Genomic DNA, 27067 nt, shown 5'->3' on the forward strand with positions numbered 1-27067 from the left:
TGCTGCCGCATTTATGTTGCTTAATTTGCTATCGCAATCGATGCTTCACCTTTCGGGTGAAACTGCATTTTTTTTTTACTTCGGACGTTTGTCACTCACTCATGCAATAAAGTTGTTAGACATCGCGACGAAAGTTTCGAAAGTGAGGTGTCTTGGATATTACAGACTACAGAGAAAATGGACGTTTCTTGACGGATTATCAGAGTCCGTTCTAACGGGAGTCGACTGTACTACTTAGTTCTAGTGGCCATTGTTTTGCACGAAAAACAAATTGCAGCCAATGCTGGTGGTGGCACCAATACGCTTGGGCAGGCCAACACGGTTGGGAGCTTGTCACTATGGAAGAAATATTGCTCAGACTCGTTCTTTTGTCAGCAGAAAAATCTTGCTGATGAGTGGGGCAACTGCTAGATTTGTGAGCAACCAGCACCTGGAAAATGGTGGACAGAAAGGTGTCGGCTCATCGTTATGTCTATGCCACTACCCACGAAAGAATCTTGTTCCCCTTTTTTTAAATGCAGAAGCATTCTACAGCAGGGTTAGCTGTTCCGTGTGTCGCAAAAACCCCTCTTTCACCTCGATGTTATGAAGAAGAGGGCGAACATGTACTGTGCGAGAAAGAGTGCTGCTGGAGTAAAGAGGGTGTTGGGAGTGCCACAGGGCTTGTTGTGTGGCCAAAACTCCCGAGCAACGGATGGTGCATTTGACTGCACTTTGCGAGTGCAAATGCACGCATGAGGACACCGAGACAGATGTGGCCGAGACTCCCAAGCCATGAGCAGTGCATTTGGCATTTAACTCCAACACCACTGCACAATAACTATCTGAGCACCTAAGAATTCTGATGAGAGAGTGTAATCGTGCACGTAGCTGAGTGGTACGATGCTTTCTCATCCATCTCGCTTTGTATAACACATGGACCCAAGAATTTCTTTTTACTTCAGGTCTCTTCGTTTATGCAATCGCCTCTGGATTTCATTTCAGGTATGGCATATGCGAAGTTCCGTCGCTTCACAGCATACCATGGCCAGAATTATGGATAGAATGAACTTCGGATATGACAGACCTTTTTCAGTGGATTTATGAGGGTCCATTGTAATGAGCACCAACTTACCAAGGTTTTACAATATTTGTATCTGACTGAGCAAGAAATGAGAACATTACAAACATCTTAGTGAACTAGTTTATTACAAAAAGCAACTTGGGCAATAACTTGAATATGTATAGTACAATGTGCAAGCAGTTTAAGTAGTGGCCAGAGGAAAAAAAGTTACAGCGTAATCCACTCATAATGATACCACAAATAACAATATGCATCACTTATAACAATCAGTAACGTCAGCATTATCAATTTTCTTATTAGTTCTATGAAAAAACAAACCGTACCTGATGCTGGGATCATGGCAGCATACTGGATACAACCATTAGAATACTTCTCATAAACAACTTCTGGGGAAAATCAAGTACAATATAAAACAGTGAAATATACTGCAAAAGAAACAATGCAGACACCATGGGTTAGCATCAGTATATAGATGATCACCATGTAAGCACACCTGCAATTTGGCAGGCAATGTCATGCAGGACTAAGGACTATATGTGAAGTGTCTACATGCACTATGTGCCACAGAATGATAGCTAAATTTTGGAATTTATGTGTACATGATGCAAATTTAGTTAGTTCCTTAAGTAACAAAGTAAGTTTTTTGTTCCTTGTTTCCTTTTTGCCAAGTGGATTCTCCAACTTCAATATAGGCACAGGACTGAGCTGTCTTTAAAGGTATACTTTTTTAAAGCTGCACCTTCTCAAGATGCAGAGAAAAAGTTGTTGCCCTCACACAAGCATACAGATATACCTGGAACGTAGCATTTATGGTTGGTCTCGATATAACGATAACTGTTCATAACAATGGGACTTTAGTGTTTTGTGAACATCATTATAAGCGGATTGCAACCATGCATTCTCTCTCTCTCTCTTTTTGGTAAACCAGCAGTTAGTACATAGTAGTGTATATACTCCTGAGACCTGCTTGCAGGCTTCACATTTCACATGCCATCACTGTAAAAGGTGTGGCTCACACTCAGCACATGGCTTTCATCAACATGACTTAGCTTTATAGAACACATGCAACAAGGCTCACTTTTTTCTTTTTGAAATGCAAGGAAAATACTTGTTGCAAGACAAAAACGCTACTGGCACCTTTGAAGAGCACATGAACACAAGAAAAAGAAGAAACGGGGAAAACATCCTATGACAAATCGTATAGCTAATATGAACACGTAGTGCAGCTTCAATGGCTTGCAGGTGTGCCTAAAGGGTCCCAAAAACGGTTTGGACAAATTTTGGCGATGCGTAGGGTAGAGCTACAGTAAAATGCTGGCACTATAATTTAAGTGAAGCATCTCATATTAAGAGAGCTACAGATGATCAAACGTTACCCTCCTCCCTAGCCATGCTGTTTCTCAACTCATTCACTGAGTGATCGGGGCTAAGCTCTGCATTCACTGGCTCTGCGTCATAACGTGACATCGTGTCGTCTACTTTGGGTTGTCTTGGAACCAGTGCCTGAAGCCTCTCCAGTAGTCACCTGGCCATCGATCCCTCGCAAGAGTTATCCAAGCAGTGTGCATTGTGATGTTCTGTCGCAGCGCCGAGCGTGTCCGGGATTCCAGTAACCACAGGTAGGCTGGGCGTTTTGATGGATGGGAGAAGGCGTAAACTAAAGCCCCTCTATACTATTACTGCTGTGATAAAGGCACTTTACGTAAACATGAGCAGCCTGCATGATGCAGCCACCTGGTAGTGCAGAGCTGAACTAGCCATACACAGAGCTATTATTGCTGTAACCAAGTGTCAAGCATTTTAAACATTTAAAAAGACGATGTGTTCACGATTACGTTCCTGCCGAAAATTTACACCAGCAGCAAAGTAGAACACATTTCGTTACTGCTATATTAGCTCTGTGTGCTTGTCTGGTTGAGCTCTGTGCCACAAGATGGCTGCACCGTGCAGGCTGTTCACATTTGCGCCCCCGCTCATCTGGTAAAACGCCCAGACCGCTTGCGCTAATGTTTACCCGAATACCTGACACGCTAAAACCCTATATTGTGGTAGTAATACTCCGGCGTGAAGTGATGGCGGTGAACGCATAGATCCTGGCAACGATCGGATATCGAAAGTCCGATGCACTGCAGCCACTCAGCTCGTCTGCTGCCTCGCAGAGGGACACGATATCGCAGCTTGACATATAGCCGATCGCTACGTTTGCAGCCCACAATACAACAAGAGTGAACCATGGTGCTCACGTAACATGGAGCATGTTGTAACACAAGCAGACAACACTTGCAGTGTGCCAGAAGTGCTCGACTGTAGTGATAAATTGTCGTTGTGTATTCTCTTTCTGCTACTTTTATTTATAGAAACAAATTAACCAAAATTCCAACTATTGCGAACATTTGTTGACCATTAAGTTAGAAAAATTATCGATGATGCAACCTGGGTAGCCAATCGGATAGCTCACCCAACTGATGTCAGTTGGGCCAAACGCGTCAATCGGGATGGGGCAGCTGAAAGCACAGGGAAGCAGCGTCACTGTGATCGGTAGCGATGCACATTTTAAAACCTTATAATAAATTATGTGCTTCACATGGAGAGCTTAAATGTGTCACTTAATGATAAGGAGGACCTACCCTACCAACTCGGTACATTTGTACAAAATCATCAAAATCGTTTCAGGGTCCCTTTAAGGACACACGAATAGGAAGCACTAGCCAATAGTGGAAGTCCAAAAATGCAAGCCATAGCTTTTTGTAGGCAGTACAAGAAAACCTCTTGAGAATATGATCAGCAGTGAAGAAGCATGGCAAAGAATACAAGCATGACAAAAACAGAGCCCTGATATCAACAGCAACTGTGCAGCACTGTGCACACCTTGTCTCCAGTGTCAAAATAAAATGCGAGTGCACATACATTTAGACATGCCTTGAGGTGAAAAGCTGTGCCTCCTTAGCAACCAGCAGAATACCACTGCCATGCTGTTCCTTTTATTTCAACCAAATTTGCATGTCTATGCAAGCATCAAAGACTAGCATTCCTCAAGTTATAAAATCCTGGCTTTTCACCTTTTGCTACAGGGCTGCACAAGCCACGTGGAGTAGCATGCATAGTGTAGAAGTATACCATTAATAGAGTCCTAATCCACACTAGGCTCAAGAACAGCCTGGCAGAAGACTGGCAAAAAATTTGCCAGCCAAAAAAAAAATAATGATAATAATAACAATAATAAATAAAATAAAAAATGTTAGAGTGTAAAGACCACTTGTAACAAATGGACAAGCTCCACTCAGTGCCACTGGCCATCAAAAGTAATGGAGAAAGAGATGCACAGTGCTGCACCTGCTGCCATTTAATGCTACAAGTATATAAATGCATATATCTAGTGTGCATAAAACTTAGGCGCCAGTGATGTGTGCCAGCAGCTTAACAACTATATTTGCAGCTGCACAAAACATGGTTCATTCAATGAGCTCCACATAATTGGCAGGGAAAAGACCATAGGTACCATCAGGCCCCAAGCCTTGCCACCAGCCTTCGTCGATCTGTTCAATGTGTGTGATGACGTCATCAGGGTCAAACGAAATCTCCGTGTCGTCGGCTGACAAAAGAAACAGAGTGCATAGGTGGCATCAGAGAGTGAGTCACAATATCTTTCTTGTCAAAATCAACTAGTATGGCTGAAGATAACACATTCTCGCAGCATAAACAATTCAAGAGGTGCAAGATTTATACCTGGAGATTCACAGACATGTTTCTACCACTGACTTCCAAGCAAGACCTCCAAAAAATTCACAGGTAATGTACACATCTGTCCAACGAAGTTTTTGAAAGCCAAACTGGTGTGAAATGGGGGATCGTTTTTTAATACCATGGCACACAGCCTGGGATTGATGACACTGCATAGGCTGCACACAGACTTACACAGCACATGCCTGACTATTTTCTAGCTGCATGCTGAGAAAAATAATTTTTCACAGTGTAGATGGTGCAAAAGCTTGCGAAGATAACTTGTGGTGTTTGTGTCCAAAAGCTACTTCGCTATGAGAGATTCCACCGAGGAGGGCTCTGGATTAGTTTTGACCACATGGGTTTCTTTAACCTGCAACAGAAGCATTTCTGCATTCCACCTCTACTGAAACGCAGCTGCTGCGGCCAGGAATCAAATCTGTAACTTTGCACATTCAGCAGCGGTATACTGCAGCCACTGCAGCATTCTGTGGATATGTTTACATACAGTGAGCTGTGTTTTTATTCTAACAAACAAAAAGATTTGCCACGTACTGCTTTTTGGTTTCACTCAGAATTCACAAGATAACATTTTATGTTCCACACTGTTCAAGAACACTTCACACTGTTGTGTGCCTGGCCAACCCAAACTTTCAATTGCCAATGAATGGTGAAACCAGTCCATGTCTCTGTGGCAGCTTGCATCTCTAATGTGAAGGTGTTCATAAAAATGGTGTTTTTTTTCTTTCTTTCTGGACAAACCAGGCAAGCAAAGACGCCAAGCGTTTTAGTGAGCAATGCAGGCTAAACACGTGCTATCTCACAGCATCATCATCATCATCAGCATGTTTTATGTCCACAGCAGGACGAAGGCCTCTCCCTGTGATCTCCAATTACCCACGTCCTGGGCCAACCGATTCCAACTAGCACTCGTGAATTTCCTAATTTCATCGCTCCATCTAGTCTTCTGTCATCCTCGATTGCATTTCCCTTCTCGTGGTACTCATTCTGTAACCCTAATGGTCCGACAGTTATCTAACCTGCGCATTACCTGACCTGCCCAGCTCCATTTTTTTCTCTTGATGTCAGTTAGAATACTATAGTCTATACCCGCTTGCTCTCTGATCCAAACCGCTCTCTTTCTGTCTCTTAACGTTACGCCTAGCAATCTTCATTCCATCGCTCTTTGCACGGTCCTTAACTTGTTCACAATCTTCTTTGTAAGTCTCGAAGCTCTGCCCCATACGTCAGCACTGGTAAAATGCAAGGATTGTGCGTCTTCCTTTTCAATGATAATGGTAAGCTTCCATGATAGCACAGCATAGTTTGAGCAAACACAAAATAACAAGATAAAATCTTCAGAAGTTAAAGGGACTGACAACTGGCCAGAATGTGTTGTGAGACATTGATGGAAACAAAATGACCATGATTTATAGTGATAGAATCCAGCACGCTGTTTGTGATTTAAGTAGGAATTATAATTTTAAATTGGCAAAGAAAGCCTCACAAACCAGTAAGTGGCGAGGCCTGACGCTAAATTATTGGTACTTCAGATGTAGTCTATGAGATTACTGTATGTTAGTCTACTATTATTAAGTACAACATAATTATTGCTTAAAATTGCAGTTGCTATATTATTAGAGACTTGCGCTTTATTATATGCTTCGGAAATCAAAAGCGCACGCATGGCTATGGCGACAGGCTGAACTGTGCATCACATGCAAAAGAGCCATTTCATTTTCGATTGGATTCATTTCATTTTTACTGGCTAAATACCAAAGTGGTTGGACAGGAAACCATGAAAACGCATAGCTATTATCGCAGAAATACTTTAACACTTTGGAAAACATGAATCGCAGGAACATTGACTTGCTAAGCAAAATAATACTTTCTCACAGTTAAGGCCACACTTGTCGTCTGACTCCCACTAATGCCGGCGTATAATCGCTATCGCGCTCACCTATCTCCGTTTTCAGCATGCTTCCAGTGAACTACTACATCCTCACTGCAGATAGAAAAATTCTGATTAAAAAATGTTCCATGGTGTGTTCCGCATTACCATTTCATGATTAGACACTCTGACCAGTAAGCTTTCCATTGCATTAAAAGAATATAGGTACCATGAAAACTGGTTGTCAGTCCCTTTAAAAAAAACCATGTCACTGTACAAACAAAATGCAGTATTGCTATCCCTTAGTAGGGCTAAGCTTGCACTCACATTTTGATAGATGCTAAATGCATGAACACCTTCCTAAAAGCAATTTTATATTATAAAAAGAAAATTTAACGACGCACTATGAGACTTCACGCACTGCCAAAGACTTTCTTCAGCGATGAATTTCCTCAAATTGAAAACAATGCTCGACAGCCGGCAAGATACCTATGTTGTTTTTAGTGGTAATTCTTTCCGCAGCTTGCTACTGCAACAAAGGTATTTTTTGGCCATTAATAAATTTAAAGATAGAAGTGCAGATTTAGACATAAGTTCCTGCTATTTAAAACTACAGTAAAACCTCGGCTATTAGAACTCAGTTTGAAATTTCGGTTAATTCGAGCGGTCCCATCATTTTTAATGCAAATTCTACCAGATAATTTGGATAGCCCGTGCGGCTCTATCCAGACAATTTGTAGTTTCCGGCCTGCAGCAACGTGTGACATACAGTCGGTGCTACATACAGTTGCTGACCTATTTTCCGGACCATGTGGGGACCAAAAAATAGTCCGCAAAAATAAAATTTATTAGGCTTAGAGTGACTTAAAAAATTTCTAATAATGCCCTGCCTCATACTATGCTTGGAGGCAATCAGACTTGCTTGGATTTGTGCAAAAGTGACGTCATCTCCGTATACACTCGACAAGAGCGTCCCTGCATTGGCGATCTCCGCCAACGGAGTTCACCATGGAGATTCTGCAACTTCTGCAAATCACTCAATGAACCAAGGGCGCGATCGGGGAGCGTTGTTCAAAGCGCACGTTCAGCTGCGCCGTGCGCAACTGGCCTAGCCCGCATGAAGTCGGTGTGGTCTAGGCCAATCGCGAGTCGCGCAACCGAATGCGCGCTCCGAACAACGATCCCCGATCGCACCCCAATCATGGTGCAGTAAATACTCACTTGAAGCTTCACACAAAGTATTTATTTATTTGGCTGAAAGTACTGCAGCAGTGTAGCCTGTTTCTTATTGGCAGCTGCATGCTTAAACACGGAGTCCTCAACATAGTCTAAACGATCCACAAGCACCGCAGTAGCGGCGTAGAAGGGCCAAAGCAGCTACAGCCCCAGTTGAAGTCAGGGGCAGGGCAACATCAGCGCTTGCAGGATCAACCTCGGCAGCGTCTTCGTTTTGCCACTACTTCTGCTGCGATCTCCACGTCCGTCAATCGAAGCATTTTGAAACACTGTCAATACCACAGTATTAAGTGGCGTCTGCCAAGGCATCTATGAGTGAGCCCAGTGAGCCTGTGCTGTCGCACGTCTTTGTGGATGCAAACCACCAGTTCTTGTGAGGTGCGGCAAATGCAGAGTGCGGCAAATGCAATGCGTCGTTGACGTTGTCCAACTAGCCAAGCCACCGCGTGTGTACGCCGCTACGTTCAAATGGCGCCTTCGACGCGATAGATGTGTGCAGCTATAGCACGCAGCAGTCAGGAACGCCCATTGCACCACCGCTATCTTCGAAGGTGTTACGGGAAAGCTCACCGCCTGTCAACAGAGCACACATAGTCTGGGATCGCAGAGTTAGATATACCCATTTTATGTCCGACTCCGTACGAAATAAAAAATTAAAAATGCATGCGATTTTCCATGTGATACAGAAAGTGTTCGATATACGCAATAATTTGATATATCCGAGTTCTATATATCGAAGTTTGACTGTACTACACGGTTTATATTAAGAAGACAACGCTGTGAGTAGTGTGGCTGGTGCGGACAATCTATCTCATGTGGCACATTGCAAACAGAGCGAAGTGTGATGCGACTGCCTCGCTAATTAGAAGATCGCAAGAGGCAGTATGTGGGTGACGCGTGGGCATGATTCACAGCAGCCACTGCTGACAGACCTCCACTCATTCAGCGCTTTGTTTCCATATATGGTATCGGTGGAAGTGCTCGCCGCATTCCTTGTTTATGGCATCATCGGGGAACAGACGACGGCGCACTACTTTGGCGCCATCTTGTAGCAATCGTCGCCACAAGGCTAAGCCTGTCTTACGTGGCACTACGCTTTCCTTCTCATGCTTTTGCCATACCCTCCTCCTTGCCCATACTTAAGCTTTCAATTTAGTAGACAGCAGTGCAAGAGGCAAATGTGGTCAAGCTCAGCCTCATTATTCCCTATTGCTTTGCTCGTGAAACATTTATCTGCCTTACCTAGCTACATGTACATGCTTACCCTGCAAACATGCAGTTGCATAACACAAACACTGAACATAAGCGCAACAGGCATTTTACAAGATCACTAAGTCACAAGCTAACAAGCTGCATGATTACAGTGCAACTTTTACTCATTGAATCATTGGAGAACAAATGTGTAGAGTGAAATGCTTTAACTCCAGACTTACATGGCATCTAAACTTACCAGCTTGGTAGTCATACAAAGCCCGAGCCTTGAGTCCTGGATCACTGCTTTCCACAGTTGCCAGCTGCGCTTGACTCAAGCCAAAGCTGTGTTCATCCACTGCCTCAGTTGCACACACAGAGGCCCCAACAGCTCCCCCTGCTGATCATAAAAAGAGCATGCTGAAGGCAAGTTTTTTAATGGTTGCAAGCTGTCCCATCAGGGCATTTGCACAAGCTATACACCGTTTGAAAGAAACTTTAATTTCATATGACTCGTGGCCAAAATCATATGTAAGATTTTCTTCCATTACATCAGGTATATGCTGTGGCTATTTTGTGCATCCTGCAGTGATATGAATACACTTATGGGAGAAGTGCATACCGTGACACAGGCAAGTTTCAAGATAACACACAAGAATGCTACATCGAACCATAGGTCAGCAAACTTGCTGATGAGCCAATTCATTTAGAGTCGCCTGCGAGTCTGCTTGAACGCGATTCTTTGTTGGAGATAGTCAAGGCAAATTAGAGTGGGCATAAGTCTGGGTGAACCCCAGTGAATTGGACCTTGTGCAATTCTTAGAGAGTTCAAGTACGTCTGAATCATGTGTGATTGTCATTGTTTGAGTCCCTTAGTTTGAGACCCTTAAACTACAGGTGAGGCTGAGTGCACATGATCCTGGATGAATCTATAGAAAAGGTGTGGTAAAGCCGAATTACCAAGCAACATGAATAAAGCACTTGTCCATTGCATCACATCTTACAGATGCAAGGTGCCACGTATACAGTAAATTATGGAGGTCTACTTTTGTGAAATGTAGATTGCAGTAAAGGTCTACATTCATATGCAGTTTGGCATGCAGGGGTACTAAGGATGATTTTATACTTTGTTCATTTGCTTCTGAAATTTTCAAGTCGGACTCCCTGCACTGCATTTCACAGGTCTTAGGTTCATTTAGGTGTACGTCTTTAAAGGGATCGGCAGACGGCTCATACCTTCGTGTGTGCTGTGTTCTCGCCACTCTTGAGTTGAAGGAATAGACTACACGAAGGTCACTTCGCTCGCTGCTGCTGCTGCATTTGTTCACACCAGCGTCCAGTGTTTTGCAGCAAGTGTCCGCGCTCATCGAGTGTGACGTGTTCATGTTTGATCGGGTGCGTTGACACCATGCTTGTTAATTCAGTTAGTAAGCGAAGGTTTTCTAGTTTATACGGCCAATAAAAGTACTATCCTTACTTCGCATAGATGTGTACTAATTTGCTATCGCAATTGATGCTTCACTTTTCGGGTGAAACTGCGACTCTTTATCAATACTATCATGGTTACAACGTCATGCGGAAGTCGGCACTGCTGAAGCAATTTCGGATGAACCACTCATACACGGCCATGCATACGCGTCGGGCGCCACGGGCACCGGGTCGCAAGTTTGGCCGCTTTAGCCCTAATCTCCCCCTTATTCTTCAAGATCATGCTGAGAGTGCTCCTCAGAATCTTGCATGCTGCGGGGACATCCGACTTCTCACCGCGTTCGACCCGATTTATGATTTCGAGCTTCACGACGAAAGGCGAATTCTGCTGCATCGTCACGGCAACACTGCGGGGAAGGCCCACAAGGCGCACACACAATGAACCAACAAAAGCAGCGAGACAATTCGCACTTTTGCCATCTTGCACGACGAGGGCACAAGAGCCTCTGATTGGCTGTCTGAGTAAGCGCTGCGGGCGGGCCAGGATCATTTCTTGCAGGGGGGGGGGTCGATGGCTCGTCCGAGTCAGCGCGGTCATGGTAGGGAGAGTGGCTGGATGGAGCCATGCCGCCGGGTTTCCCCGCCACCACGAGGGAAAGCCAACTTCTGGGGGCACGTTTCCACTGCTTGACGTTTGATATAACGGGAGTCGCTGCTATTTTTGTTCGAGTTAAGCATAATTTTTGCTATATATACTCATTGTAACTATACTGTGTCCAGAAATTGTTCGATATGTAGAATAATTCAATGTAAACGGATTCGATATAGTCAGGTTCGACTGTACTATAAAAATTAAATTATTATGTGTATGTTATTTGTACACGCACCATTTTCCTAACCAATATGGCCGGCCCAAAACTTTTCCTCGGTGCTCGGATGCTCCAGAGCGCATTGCATCGCCATCACCAACGCGGCATGGTGGCTTTCCGTTTTGTTTAAGTTGTGTCATGGCTCCAGTCTGTGTATTTTTCTTTAATGCTATAAAGGTCGATGGTTTGTCAAGGCATGAAAAAACAATTTTAGGAGTTTCGAGGAGCTACGCTTTAAATAATTTTGCTCACATCTGCTCCGTAAAAACTGAGTTGAAGTGAAATTGTGTCCAAGAAGTAGTTCTTTTTGAAGGGAATTTCAATGCATTATGTTCTATGGGACACTGATGGGGAATGGAAAAATCTTCGTTGTGGTGAAAATTTTGTTGAAGTGGACTTCGTTGTGCCGGGATTCGACTGTATGTGGTTGCAGGCAAACAAGAAGCTCTAGGGTGGGAACGTAGCTAATGCTGGTAGTAAGAAAAACAATCAGGTCCATAACGGGATACACTCTTCCATACAGACTCTTCTGGCTAAACCACTGGCTTGTTTGTGCTCAAGTTTCACACAGAGGTGGCCTCACGCAATGCATGTAGTTTGATACCCCGTTTTTATCTATTAATCTTTTTTTTTTTTTTGTCCAGAATAAACCAGTGCACAACATCTGCAATGCTACACAGGGAAATGTATGTTTTGAAGGGAAAGAATAATGGTTCTGTGCGACTTGTAGGGGCGGAGACAAGGGTTGTTGTGATAGGATGATGTGGGCCCAGGCCTCAAACAAACAGGGATGGCACAATGAACACAGAGAGGCTCTAATGACATGGGGACGGGCTAGGGTAACGTACACGATAACACACACGGTTCAATTTATGAGTGTCTGTCGCTTAAGTAGTCAAGCACAGCGTCAATGTAGGAAGGCGTCTGGTCGTATGTCAGTATTACAGACTCGCGGCACGAAGAGGCGCAATGATGAATCTGGAGCAGCAGGTGGCGTAGGGGGTGGAGGCCGGGGCGGATGCCCTGCACACGACAAGCCACTCGCGTAACAGCTGGGTCGGGACGTCTGCCCACCACAGGGTAGTCCGTTCGGAAGGCTTAGCTGCACCAGAACACGCCGGCGTCGGATGCTCGCCCAGCAGTGGAACGGGCCGGTTGAAGCCCAAGGACTGCCCAGCCTGTTCTGCCAGCACACCCAGGAACACCGGCCTTGGGTAGACGAACTGCTCAGCTCATTTGGCACGAAAGGCCAGCCCAGGCAGCTCAGGCAGTTCGCATGGCTGCCGCCTCAGCCCGGACACTGGCCCTTTTTCTTCCTCTTCGTCCGTCGCCGCCCCACAGCAGTCACGTGCGTTTGGCAGCGCCATTTAAATAGTCCAAACTCCTATTACAGTTTTACAGTGAGAGCACAACCATTCCATTGCAGCAAAATGCTGCGACAAAGTCTGCATTGTTGCAGATTATGTGTGCTTCTGATTTATTCTGGATAAAACAGACAAGTAAATGTGCCCGAATGTGGTATTAAACTGCATGCACTGTGAAATGCACCTTGCTGTAAAATGTGAACACAAATGAGCCACCAGTTTAGCCAGAAGAGTCAAGTATACCTGGAAGTCCTTTTTAGGCTTCATTTGGTACTTGCTTAGTTCAACAGATAATAAAGGTATGAAAGGTTGCATACCTTCCCAGCTCTGATTGTGAGTCTGCTCAGCTTCAGGCTCTGATCGAGTAGACTCTGTGTCCTGAAGCTGGTTGCGTGTGTATGTGAACTCAGCCGGAGGCGATGTCACTGCCGCCTCTCGATTGTTCTGCATAGCATGCGGGCTAGCACACGCGTCAGCCTGTAAATAACAAAGACAAAACATGAGACACAACTTAGGATGAGGGTAAGCGACTCTGTCAGAAAAAAAAAAAAGACAACACCTGCCTTTATCATTACATGCCAACATTAAAGGAGTACTGACATGTAAATTTTGTGCCCTGCATCATTTTGCTTCTTTTAGAGCTATCAACTCCATAATTACGGTACCAAGCCACAATTGCTTGAGAGTTCTACAAATAATTAGTTACAGCGCATCTTATGCGACACATTTAAAACACACACCAAGTGCTGCATGGCTTTAGATGTGAAAAGAAAGAAGAAAAAGAAAGGGAAAAAAATAATATTCACACCACTGAAAGCGACGGCGGTGGTCACATGGTATCCCAAACCACTCAAGGGCACCTTGCTTAGCCTGCTGTGGTGGTTGATGGCCATACATTGACTGTGTCACTAAAAGCTACAAAAGTGGCCCTTCTAATTGCGTGCTTCTCCTGGAAACGCAGGGGAACACACTCTCCCCTTTTATCCTGTCAAGCGACTCACCTTTTGGCAGCGTGGTCATAGTATGTACGTATATGGGTAATGTCTGGTACCACGAGACCGACACATCAGGTTTAGGTGACATGAATAGCCTCCCTTCTCGTGTGCGAAGGCACTGCAGTTGGCATGCATTTTGAAGTGGTCGCATTAAAAGGTAACATAATTATTTGTAGCACACTTGAAGAATTGAGGCTCCCTAGTGTAAAAATGCTGGGATAACAGTTACCTAAAAAAGAAAAAAAAATTCTGTCAGTACTCCTTTGACATGCTAAAGCACTTCCAAAACTTTCATCACATATACATGGCCTCCCACAATACATGTAATTTTGCTCCAGCCAGTCCTGATTGCCAACTAACACATGGTGTCAGGACTCAAGTGACTAAACCGTGCTGCAGCACAAGAATGCATATGAGAATTGCATTTCAGATGCACCAGACCACATCTACATACCTCATTTCTACTCATGGCCTCATGCATGCACCATCAAATGCACCAGTGGCTAGTCAGAAAAGTGTAGTGCCAAGTGGAAGGGAGCTTACAAATTCCTTGGCAATGAGCAAACTAATGTGTAGTGCCTAGGAGTAGCTGCGCTGTTTAGTTATAGCCAATGAATATGGCAAATGACATATGGTGACTTTATCCTAGTGAGTCATACTGTCATTGGAAACATAGTGGCAACCTAACATTCGTGGACTATGATGATGATGATGATAATGTAAGCATGGCATCATATGACTGTGGTCGCTAGTACCTAATAAGTGCAACCTGTACATGCAATGGAATGCTTTTGGTCTCGTAATTATTGGCTTAGTTTCTTGCAAGATTCTGTTCATAAATGCTCGATGACAAGATAGCAACTATCTGGACGGCTGTACAGAAACCTGTGGAGTAATTTTTACTGCAGAAATAAAGACACCTCACTTTACCAAATTCCCAATTTAAGTTTCTTTTTCTGCACGCACAGCTTTATTATATTGTGCACAAGTACAAATGGTGGCACGAATGTCAAACCGGCTTCACGTACAGCTGCACTTTATGCTTCGGCATTAGCTTTGGTTCAAAACTGGCTCTTTGGTCAGTTTCTGGTCAACTTTCTACTTTATGGCCAAAGACACATAGTGCCTTGCTAGCGCTGCAATCAGCGACTTGCTAAGAATGTGGTGTTGCTGAAATATGTCAAGTGCATATAGCGACGAAACTGCCTCTACAGGCTCAGTGTCAATCAAATTGCAGGCAGTATATTTTGTTTCAATTAAACACAACCTCACGGTAAAGAGATGCGTCAGGCTCTTGAAAAGTTCCAATTGGACATGCCAAGCACAACACTTGGGTAACGTAGGAAGGATGTGCACTGCAGGCGACCAGTCTACACGTTTCACAATGTGCTCCAATTTGACGCTATCAAAGCCAGTCAACTATGGAAAGACAGTACCAACGGCAAGGACACTGACGGCTGCATTGCTATTGGGAGTGATGATAAAGCTTGCAACGCCTAGAATTGAGCAGTAAGTCATAGCTATATTTGTTGTCAAACGTCCTTTACAACTTTTCTCTCTCTCTCTCTCTTTTCCACAAGTCCCTGTTGTGAGGGTCTTTTCACACTCAAATGTTGGATTATGTGCGGCAATATATAGCAGTCACTTTGCAGCAGACACAAAGTAACCCACAGAAAGGCCAACTAAGCATTACTTACTCTTGAGGCCGTGCTCCCGTGATTAGTGTGTTTTGCAGATGCATGATTTTCAACACAAGCAGCTTGGGAGGCATAGGTACCAGAGTATGTGGTGGGTTCAAACATGGCCTTTGGATTGATGGTCCGCTGGGCAATCAGTGCCTGTGCTTCCTGCAGCCCAAAAATTTCTCCCCTGCATTTGGCATTTCCATTTGCCAACACTACACAGCGAAAACTGTAATAACAGTAATCAATGCAAGTTATAGTGTTTTGGCAGTAGCCATAATGATCCTTCAACTCAAGCCCTTGCATTAGCCTACTGACTCATTTGATGAGTGTGACTGAACAGGCTTTCTCTTGTACACAAAGCAACACCATAGGAACAGTGACAGCAGGCGTACAAGCTGATCATGTAGAAGAAAAGCCTTGCGAAGGCCACAACGTTCTAGACATAAAGCTATGTGCAATAGCTAGGCAAAACACAGAATGGCTTGCTCATAAAATCTACAGACACATGCACACCAGTTTGCTGCTTTTGCATTTTGCTCACCAAAACAAGGAAGCAGGTGACAGTGACTTCAGTTCATTAGCTAAGTATTGATGCTGTTTCATTCATGCCATCACCAGGTACTGTCAGCTTACAGGATATCCACAGTGCAGTGTACCAAGCTTAAAAGATGAAAGAAACATTTGGGCAACACACATCTCTCCGTATCAGCAGTATCCGCTGCTACACACTGCCCTGAGTATGTACACATTGTGCACAGAGAATTTCCATACTTTATACAAATGTTTGTACAGTGAGCTTTCATCAGCTTTCAGTGCTCATGTGCTACCTAAAACGTACGCGAGTGCTATCAGTTGTAACATTCCATTCTTGTTTTGCGTGAAACTCTCAGCAGTTTCTTAATCAGAGGGCATTCAGTGGGCATGGGAGTAGTGACAATGGCATTGCTCCAATGCTTCATTTTTTCACCATGCAGGCTGTGCTGTCGCTCATCGTGACGACATCTTCGGCTGCACCCTGTGGCTCGCCGATTGACCTTGGCCCGGCGGCTGAACTTCCCGGAATTTCCTACACCGACAGCTTCTGCGCGTCCAGTCGCGGTTCTACGCTCGCGGAGTGGCTCGTCCATAGCCATCCAGCATCATCGACAATGCCATCAACACCAGCACCGGATTTAAGAAGCCGACATGCCTGCTTTCCCTTCAGTGGGCATGGGAGCAGTGACAATGGCATAGCTCCAATGCTTCATTTTTTTACCGTGCAGGTGTGTACGCAGTATTCTTTGCACCCAAAAAGGAGTGATGATCGCTGTTTGTTACTGTTCCCATGCCCACGGGTTTGCTGTGATATTGCTTGCGATTGTTTTTCGCTGGTTCTCTTGCTATTGCGCACGGGTGACATTGAGTCGAACCCGGGTCCTGCAACTCACTCCGAGGCCCTCCCAGATATGGATAGCCTACCAGATGATCCATCTGATAAAATGAAGGTTATGTTTCAGCTCCTGAAAGAAGTACACTCTCGTACACTGCAAAGCTCGAAAGGTCAGGCCGAAATGACTGCGGACATAAAAGCCCTTAAAAATAGTCAAAAGAACATTGAATCAAAGTTAGCTGGCATGCACAAGAGGCTTGATGAACTCGAGGAAAAGGCCACGAAATTTGACAACATTAGTCAAGAACTTTCATAGTTAAAGAAATCGATGGATGAGCAGCATAATCGAAATGATTCTCTGCAGTCTCGTTTTGACGAAGCTGAAGACAGATCCCGACGTGAGAACTTAATATTTCAGGGTATATCAGATGCTAAAGAGTCTCAGGCAGATACCAAATCTAAACTATTAGAAGCACTGACTGAGGTCGTCGACTTGTGCTCTGGTGCTTTAATCCAGCGTGCACATCGCCTGGGCATTTTTTCACATGACAAGTATCGTCCTGTCACAGTCAAATTTACCAACTCAAAAATGAAAGAAAAGATACTCTCCCTGCATAATGAATTCAAGTCAAAAGGCATCACTATCAGTGAAGATTTCTCGCCTGCAACATGCTTGGCTCGAAAAAAATTTTTTGAATTCGGCAGCACCCACGCTGGCCCTTGCTCTTTTAAACTATGATACAACAAGCTATACTTCAATAACTGATGCTTTATGTACAATGCAATCACTGGCACTGTCAACGAGGTCGGCACACGTGGCGAACATGATGTGCAGGGAACAGTGACCGCTGACACTGCCAATGGGATTAGCACACATGGCGAAGCCAGTAGATTAGATACCGATTACGCATCGGAAGTTGTATCCTAGGGAATCGCGAGGGGCCGTGGGAAGTTATCTCCTGTGTCTGTTCTTTTTTACCAACATCAGAAGCATTCTTAATAAACATACTAACTTATCTTCCGCCATTGATACATGTACACCTTCCATTGTTGCACTAACAGAAACCTGGCTCCCAACGCACGTGTCTGATTTTGAAATCTTTCACGACGCTCATCGTTACTCGATGTATCATTGCGATAGGACGGCAAGATGTGGCGGTGGTGTTCTGCTTGCCATTTCAAAAGATATTCCTTCCACATGCATTCAAATCTGCAGCGAGTTGGAACTAGTTTTCACTTTGGTAGTCATCAATCATCTGAAAATAATTATTGGTGTCTGCTACCGCACCCCCACCCTATTCGTCCACGTTTACTAACGAACTTCATGATGCTATAAACTTGGTTCACACACGCTATCTTAATCACCACTTTTTATACTCGGAGACATTAACTTTCCAACTATCCTGTGGACTGCTCAACTGCTTTATTCATCGCTGCCTTTGTCACAAGCTATCTTAGACCTATGTAGATTGTTTTTGCTAACTCAGTAACGCAAGCCACTAGGACTGTAACAAGTACTGCAAACACTCTAGATTTAATCCTAACCACAAATCCAGAACTAACTACAGATCTAACATATCTGCCAGGTATCAGTGATCATCTTCTGCTCAATTTCGTGATTAATACGCCACGTCCTAAAACAAATAAAGTAAGAAAACATTCTAGATTACAAACGGGCTAACTTTTCCACTATTAATAATGAACTATCTGCATTTATTGATCATTTTCTTGTTAATTTCGATACTCACTCTGTCAAAGAAAATTAGCTACTGTTCAAAACGAAGCTACACCAACTATCAGACAAATATATTCCTAAGCGTGTCGTCACCTCTAACCCTCGAGCACCCTGGTACAATTCATACATCAGGCGACTATCTAACAAAAAGAAACATTTGTTCCGTCTTGCCAAACTTTCACCTTCTATTGAGCGATGGTTGACATACAAGGCTGCTTCTGATACATACGCGAAAACCCTGAAACATGCAAAGAACAACTTTTTGTCTTCTACTTTACCATCTATTTTGAAAACAAATGTTAAAAGTTCTGACGCATTATACACCCTGCACACGACCCTTTAATTACATTGCAAGATACCTCCGGCAACATAATCCCAAATAATCTCTGTGCTACCGCACTGAATAGAACATTCATTGAAAGCTTTTTCTCGAGCACGACAGTTGATCTTTCAAATATGCCGCACCACGTATTTTCCATTATGCCACCAATAACTATTGATGCTCCTGGCGTTGCTAAATTAATAGTCTTTAAAACACGATTCATCTCCGAGGTGTGATGAAATTAATTCTAAATTCCTAAAAAGTACTTGTGCTTATATATAAGTTCAATCATACTAACAAAACTTTTTCAGCAGTCACTCGATTCATTAAGCCTTCCTAACGACTGGAAAGTCGGGAAAGTGGTCTCGCTTCACAAATCCGGTAATAAGCACTTGCCTCAAAATTATCGCCCCATTTCACTCACTAGCACATGCTGCAAATTACTAGAACATATAATTTTTAAACACATCGCCCCCTTTCTTGACGATAACTCTTTTTTTTCTTCTGCGCAACATGGTTTGCGTCAAACATATTCCTGCGAAACACAGTTACTGTCATTCACCGATAAATTACGTTGCATTCTTGACAAGTCATCTTGCGCCGATTGCATCTTTTAGGCTTCACGAAAGCATTTGATAAAGTGTGCCATCAATTGTTGCTTTATTAATTAAGTCATCTTAATCTTTATCCACATGTCTTTAGATGGATTCAACCTTTCCTTCTTAACCGGTGGCAGTTTGTTTTCACTAACGGCACAGCCTCACCGCTTACTAACGTGCCATTTGGTGTACCACAAGGATCCGTCCTCGGACCACTTCTATGTTTAATTTATATTAATGACCTTCCGTCTACCCTATCTTCTGCCATCCACCTTCTTGCTGACGACTGTGCTATTTTCAGAGAAATATGTAACCTCAACGACGTTAATACTCTACAGACCGATCTTAATTTGGTCTCTAACTGGTGCAAAACGTGGAAAATGGAATTAAATATCAACAAATGTAAGTACATGTGCGTTTCTCGCTGCTCTAACACTTCCCCTTCTTATTGTCTTAATGGAATTTCTCTTGATTCCGTCACATCATATGAATACCTAGGCGTACATATATCATGAAACTTAACATGGAATACCCATACTGAATACGTTACTAATAACGCTAATCGCATGTTAGGGTATTTACGTCGCAACTTCTCTGCTGCTCCATCGTCCTTAAAACTCCTACTTTATAAATCACTAATACGACCTAAACTTGAATACGCATCGTCTATATGGGACCCTGGGCATGAAAATCTTGTATCTTCTCTCGAACTCCGTTTGCTTCATCTTTTCAAATTACAACTGCACCGCAAGTATCACAGCCATGAAAACTAACCTTTCTCTCCCACCTTTAAAATCTCGCAGGAAAATCAGTCACCTCACTTTATTCCACAAGGTATATCATAACGTCAAGCTACATGATGATTTTATTTCACCCCCGGAATACATCTCCCATCTCTCATCAGCGCAAGGGTGGCATCAAAAATTGCAATACTAAAGCATTTTCAGTCCTACCTTCTCCAGACATCTGTCGAATGGAACCACCTCCCTCCAGATATTGCAGCCATTGAAAATAATCAACTATTTCGCAATGCACTAACCACCTTTATTTATTTTGGAGAATGTTAAAATTATGTTAAACAAAACTCACTGTATTGTATTGATTGTCTTTGTAACCTATATTACCCACTCCCCTCTGTAATGCCTTTGGCCCTGAGGGTATAATAAATAAATAAATAAATAAATAAATAAATAAATAAATAAATAAATAAATCGTACAGCCAAACTACAGCATGGCGTCCAAGCCTGTGTCAGAGGGTGGCTTCAGTGCATCGAGGTAGCGGCGGGAGGACCAGTGCAGAATACAGGCCTGTTCGATTCACAGGCACCACCTGAATCAGTTCACAAGGTGGTGTACCCTGCCATTCGTTTCAGCGGTGTCAAGCGATGGCGCTCTCTGAACGACGGTGTTCGTTTCAAAAGGTGCAGGTCTGGTTGACGATTTTTATGCACCCTGTTACGATCGGCCAGCGGGCCTCTCCTGTACCATTGCGACGAATCACTTTTCGAAGCTAACAGTGCATCCCCCTCGGACAGACCTGCAGCGCCAGCAAGGCGAGACAGGTTTAGCGGACCGCGTGTTGTTTGTTGGTTCACTGTTGCCGTCGCGGACCAATGCGAGCAAGAAACTCATGGAAAAGGGTGTTCTACGGCATTTCCTCATGGACTCCGGTAACCACCACGGTCGTTTGACAGAAGCTCCAGCTAACTGCTGGGTGATCCCAGGAACCAAGACATGCCAGCTTGAGTCAAGCATGACAATCCCTGTCAACGAAGCTTCCATCCTTTCTCCGTGTTCAGTGAACAAAGGTGTGGGAGTGATTGTGTGAACCCTCGCTCTCAATGCGGGCCCTTCAACGTCTTTGGACGCTCCAATTGGATGAAAGTGGGGCGGCAGATTTCCCTGGCATAGGGATCTAGGGAGGACAGAAAGGGTTTAGGTAAACAATTTCGGCTCTTCAGGGTGCTTCAATTCAGTCGTACTAGACTGATGAGATGCAACGTTCTCCACTCCTCACGTAGATATTATAAATAAACGCAGTACTCCTCGTTCTCGATGAGAACATGTTCTTCCTTTCAACAACGTCCTTAATGTGGATGAGTTGGACGACGACATAGGCCAGCTACCCCTTTTGACATGCCCGACCCCAACTCTTACAACCCTCCCTAATGATAGTGCAGACATGCAGGTGCGAAACAGCAGCACAGCAGACGATGCGGCACAGGGCTGTAAGCGCTGTTGAAACCTTGCTTACGCACATGCCTACAGTGTCTACAATGTGGGGTGTGATGTTAACATGTAAGAAACCAACCACACCTACAATTCAGGACCTCTTAAACTTACACGGACAGCACACATTAGGCTAGGCGCACAAAACATAAGGACTGCACTGCAGAGGCACCTCAGAATTCGTTTCCGAGTGTTACATTGCGTCTGCACCACTGAAGTCTAGCTTCACAACTTCTGAACTTCTCGTGACCAGTCGTGAACTGATTCACAGTGGTGTAGGCGAACCGAACGGACATTATGTGACCTCAAAGCAAACTGAGAAGCTGAAAATCAAAAGCAAGCAATGTATACCAAACCTGGTTGCCATGTAAGAGAAATGAGAAAAGGCCCTGATGTCACTCTCCACAAAGCTTCCCTGGACTGGCACTTTCAACTTAGGGTGCAGTTCCTCCTCTCAACCCGCCCTTTCTCATCTCATATCCGAGCATCCATGCTCCGTGCCTAGTGTCACCCTGACCAAAAACAGGTAAGAGAGAGCAACCGTTGCTACTTGCCCCACAAATGAGTGCGAAGCCTAAAATGACGAGACTTCCACCGCACATTTTGCAAAGCAAGAGAGATTATTGGGGCCTTTTCTGAGCTCTCCTTCCACCATCCTATTTGCAAACCGTCATAGTACAGTAAAATCTTGTTAACCCTTTGAAGGTTTTTGCCGTACATGTACGGCGGCGGTTTTCTGTCCCGCAAGGTCTTTGCCGTACAGGTACGGTTTCGACCCTCCGTTTGAAATTTCACGCCATAATGACGATGCGTGCTCACTGGGAGGTGCTGCCACCTCTTAGCACTTATAAGAAGGGTTTGAAATGTGTGCTACCTTCTTGGGGAGATAAACGGAACTGATTTCTAGCTTCAGCGCATCGTGCAGACTGCGGCAACACCCCTTTTGCGGTTTCGGTTTCGCCGCGTGATCGCAACGGAGGCACGCGAAACTTCACTTTTCTTTTTGTCGGCACTCTCTTGCAGAGGCAGTGGAAGTTGATTTCTATCTTGATTGGCGCTGCTCTTAGCTTGTTTATAACCGCCGCTCGCGAGGTATTCTCGCTCTCAGCGGCAACGCGCTTTCGCGGTTTCGGTTCCTCCGCGTGATCGCAACAGAGCCGCGCGAAACGTGATTTTTCTCTTTGTCATCACGCTATCGCAGGGGCGGCGGAAGTTGATTTCTATCTTGATTGGCGCTGCTCTTAGCTTGTTTATCACCGCTGCTCACGAGGTATTCTCGCTCTCTGCGGCAACGCGCATACTTGAGAGGGTGCCTCAGACCTCTGCCCAAGGCAGCCGCACGCAGTGAAGATGTCATGTGTGCGCCAACACAACTCGTCGCTCCAAGAGAAGAACATACACGCATTTTAGGTGTGCAGACTGCGATAAGGCGCTGTGCGGAGACCCATGTTTCAAGGCATACCACACTCTGAAATACTATTGAACATTTCGCAGTTCTGAGTGATGCCGACACCAAAATACTGTTCCCAATTTTTTTTACTATTTATTCCTGACTTCATACATCTTGTACATTCAAGATATGCAATAAAGTGACCACCTGGGAAAGTTTTTTTCAAAATAATTCGACCCTCAAAGGGTTAATTCAAACTCCAAGAGGACCGGAAATTTATTCTAATAAAATGGAGTTTAAACTTAAACTATGGAGAGCCCCTTGAAATATAATGCCCCAATTAATTGTGCAGTACAGCGCACAAAATGTTTGAGTTGACCACATTTCAAAATTTTTTTTTTTTTTGCTAGTGAACAACACAGAAACTGCATTACATTCAAGAAGATGTCACCTCCTTCAAGTGAAACCATGCAGCTTCGGAATAAATCCGCAATGAAGAGGATTACAAAGCACTACCTCACTCCGCTGATTCCTCAAACTCTGTGACCGGCGTTTCCGTTCTTCTTCATCTTGTATGTCCTCTTGCAGCTGCTGCTCCTGCTCCAAGAAAATGAAAGGCATTGAAGTCAAGGCATATTCACGCACACAGAACATATTCCCACAAGCAAAGGAAGCTGGACTGATGGCACATGCAATACAAAATAGAAATAGAAACCCCTTAAGATCATTGTGCAGAAGATACACAGCTCCAGTTGTGTAGAAACAAGCAAGTTTAATGTAAGACCATGTTTTGTCCTTGCCAGCTCAGCAAAATAGTTATGTCCCTAACTATGTCCCTAACTGCATTGCTTGCAATAAGTAACAATCCTAACAAATTTTTTTTTTCCCCATCACAATAACTGATGCAGTAGCACTTGACCATTTTCTGCAGCCTGACACTTAATTTACTTCATTCCCACCATCCCATGGAACATGCATACCTGCCAACCTGTGAAATATAAAATTTGTAAAAATGTAATGGACACAACATTGGAAGATTAAAAGGGAAAATAGCACACATTTTAATTTTTATTTTAAAGCGTGCCCTGAGCACATACTTTTTGTGGAGCACATACATACTTTATTAACTGCAGTAGAACTTCGTTCATACATTTTAGAGAAAAAAAAGAAGCGCCAGAGACACTCAACTGTAGTTGGCATGTAGGTAATGCGTCATCCTACGCCAAATCAACCAGCGTTTTCTCGAACATCACAGATATAGCTGAAAAATTTTGCACGTTTGTTGAAGTTCAAAACTCATTCTCTGCATTTATTTTTGCTGCAAAAACATTTCTAGCATTTTGGCAGCAATTTATTTTTCCAGCCCAGCTAAGCTAGAAGGCATCGATCAACATTTTTTTTCAAAGGTACAATGTACAATACAGTTGTTTAAATGGTCTGTATGGCAAGACAATGAAGTAGCGTGGCTGTCAAAATATCCAATTTTCAAATATTTGAATACTTCAAGTGCTTTTGGCACCAGCAAAAGAGAGTGAAATTGAAACGTTCGTTTTCTTTCTTTCTAAACACATTAAAATCCAGAAGGCACAAATTAAATATAGAATGGTAGCCCGGTTGACATAGAATAGCCGAAAAAGATTTCAAGCTTTGGAGGTTCAGCATATCACGTGAAAAAGAAAAGTGTAAATGTCCTTTTTATTTTTTTGCAAGAAGCTTCATTTTCAAGGTCAAAAAGTTGTTTTGGTGGTCGGCCTAAAAATATATGTGACATATCACTGATAGCTCAGCAAGTCTGCTATGTATGTGAGAAGTTACAAAATATTATTCTTGGAAATTTTTTTTCGACTATATCCGTAATGGTCGTAAAATGGGTGGTTGATTTGGCGTGGAATGACCTTAATGCGAAGAGTTGCGCTAAGAGTTGTGGCATGAGGCATGAGACACCGATGCACATAGATATGGTGGGGCCTCTGGCGGCTCGAGACATGCTTTACTGTTTGCCTATTGCATAGTGTTTTAAGACGGCGACAGCAAACAAAAACAAAATCGAGCTGGTGGCCAATGCCAGATGCTGCTGGAGGAAAACAAGGCACTCTATAGTGCAGCGTACAGCAGGCAACGGCGGTGTGCTTGGGTTATCGCCTACTATAATTGTGCAGTACACTTACAACGGCAGTACGCCCCACGTGCTGTAGAACAGATAGGTGAAGATGCTTATTGTCATAGGGTTGGCGGTGATAGGCGTGCGACGACCGGGGAGATTTGCTGGTGCAGGAATAAGAAACTGAGTGTGCGCTGGCATTTTCACACGAGGTGGGCAGGTGAGTATTGCGGTGAAGCTGCCGTGGCAGGCAGCTAATGTTCTCAATTGCATGCACCTTGTGCATTTTCTTGTCTACATGGGATCTAGCAGCCGGAAAACGTATTCTAATATAGCAGTTTGGCGATGTACAGTGAAACCTCGTTAAACCCTAGTTCGCTGACACTCGGAAAAAGGATGTACTAAACGGTAGTATTACTTAACCGAAATAGCATGAGATAGCCTTACCTGTCAAAAACGGAACTCAGAGAGAGTGCGATGAAAGGGGAAAAGACATGCAGTATTTATTCGCTTTGCACGACAAAAGTGTTATTTTCGTTTGATGCCACGGCAGCCTAGCAGCGACGACAGCGGCCTCAAACTTACTGAAGCTGCGAGCCAGCTTTTCAGCCAGCCCCCTCTTCTCGGAGAACACTCGCATGGCAGATTCCTCGTTGGCGATGCATGTTCTCCATGCACATGGGCTGTAGCGCTGCAGAAGTCGCGGGGCGCCTTTTTCGTTGCGGGGTGCCGTTCTCATCTCAACGATTGCATCCATGAGGCTGACGTAACGCGCAGCTTCAGCCACTGTCGGGCCTGAATCGCCCGTGCTGCCACTTTCCGTGTCGTCCTCATCACTGTCGCTAGTCGACACTTCGGCAACAACAGAGGCAACAATGGCGAAAAGTCGAACCTCGTAGTCTACATCTCTTCGCGGTCGCACTAGTGCTGCCGAGCAACTTCTTCACATTCCAAATGCCACACACCGTAGTCAACAGTAGATCCCTGTCGCGTGCCAGCGCTAACTTGTTCGTGTCACGTTCGATAGCACAAACGATGTCTAATTTTTCTTCTATGCTGAGCACCTGGCGTCCTTTTTATCCGAGCTTCGGCATGACGCGAGTCCTTGTTTGCACGATGCAACAACGCTCTCTGGCACGGCGCCGAAATAATGTTGATGTTGATGTGGTTTCACACGCAAATGCACAGGGCACTTGGAGGCAGTTGTTCTGATCTCAGAGGCTTGTAGTTCTGCCGGGTCACCCGATGGAGACAACACACTGCAGTGTTTGCACGACAAAAAGTGGAAACACTACGTGTTAACTGGTACGGTTAACAGTAAGTAAGCTGGTACGGTATATGCGTATACAAAACACATTACATTCAATGGCCACTGGGTCGGGAATTTGACTTTACTACTTTTAAAATGAAACTACTATTTAAGTGGGTACGGTTTAACGAGGTTTTACTGTACTGAACGTCAGTGCTGAAAGAATGTATTAACACAGCTAGCTGGGCGAGTTGGTGATTGAACATGTTCCTAGGCGCTCTAATCAACTACTTCCTGTTGTCCTTCGTCCGGATTGCGCTGCCCACCAGTAGGAATATGAAAGAATGTGTTTTCCGGAAACATATGAACTGGTAAAAAAAGAGAAGTTTGGCACCAAGTTACACTCCTGTAACACATGAAGGCGAAATCCTGCTGCATACATGGTAATGCATAAAGTTATACTATTGGAGGTGTCAGACTTCTTGCAAGACATAGCGGGCAGCAGTGTGAAGTAAACGTATGACGCTGTAGGTCAACCTCCTCAACGAAACATGCGAGCACCTAATGCACTACCTAAAGGTTCTTTCGTTCTCGCTTTCTTTCTGTATTTCTTTCGTTCTTTTTTTTTGTT

General features: G+C 44.1%; 1 protein-coding gene across 4 annotated transcripts in view; it reads right to left on the reverse strand.

Moving 5' to 3' along the window:
- Positions 1-1169: 1169 nt before the first annotated feature.
- The window catches only part of Abp1 (Actin binding protein 1), a 58721-nt gene continuing 32823 nt past the window's right edge, over positions 1170-27067 (reverse strand). For 2 of the 4 annotated variants that reach the window (XM_055061275.1, XM_050193362.2), the window contains 5 exons: positions 23603-23683; positions 15455-15604; positions 13080-13239; positions 9361-9501; positions 1170-4655 (listed from right to left, as the gene is read on the reverse strand). In XM_055061275.1, the coding sequence (XP_054917250.1) occupies positions 4516-4655; positions 9361-9501; positions 13080-13239; positions 15455-15604; positions 23603-23683 (672 nt within the window). In that variant the 3' untranslated portion in view covers positions 1170-4515. Of the gene's footprint in view, positions 4656-9360; positions 9522-13079; positions 13240-15454; positions 15605-23602; positions 23684-27067 lie in introns of all 4 variants that reach the window. The other 2 variants (XM_055061273.1, XR_008608427.2) reach the window with 2 other exon arrangements.

Source organism: Dermacentor andersoni, chromosome 1 (genome assembly GCF_023375885.2).
Source record: "Dermacentor andersoni chromosome 1, qqDerAnde1_hic_scaffold, whole genome shotgun sequence".
NCBI lineage: Eukaryota > Metazoa > Arthropoda > Arachnida > Ixodida > Ixodidae > Dermacentor > Dermacentor andersoni.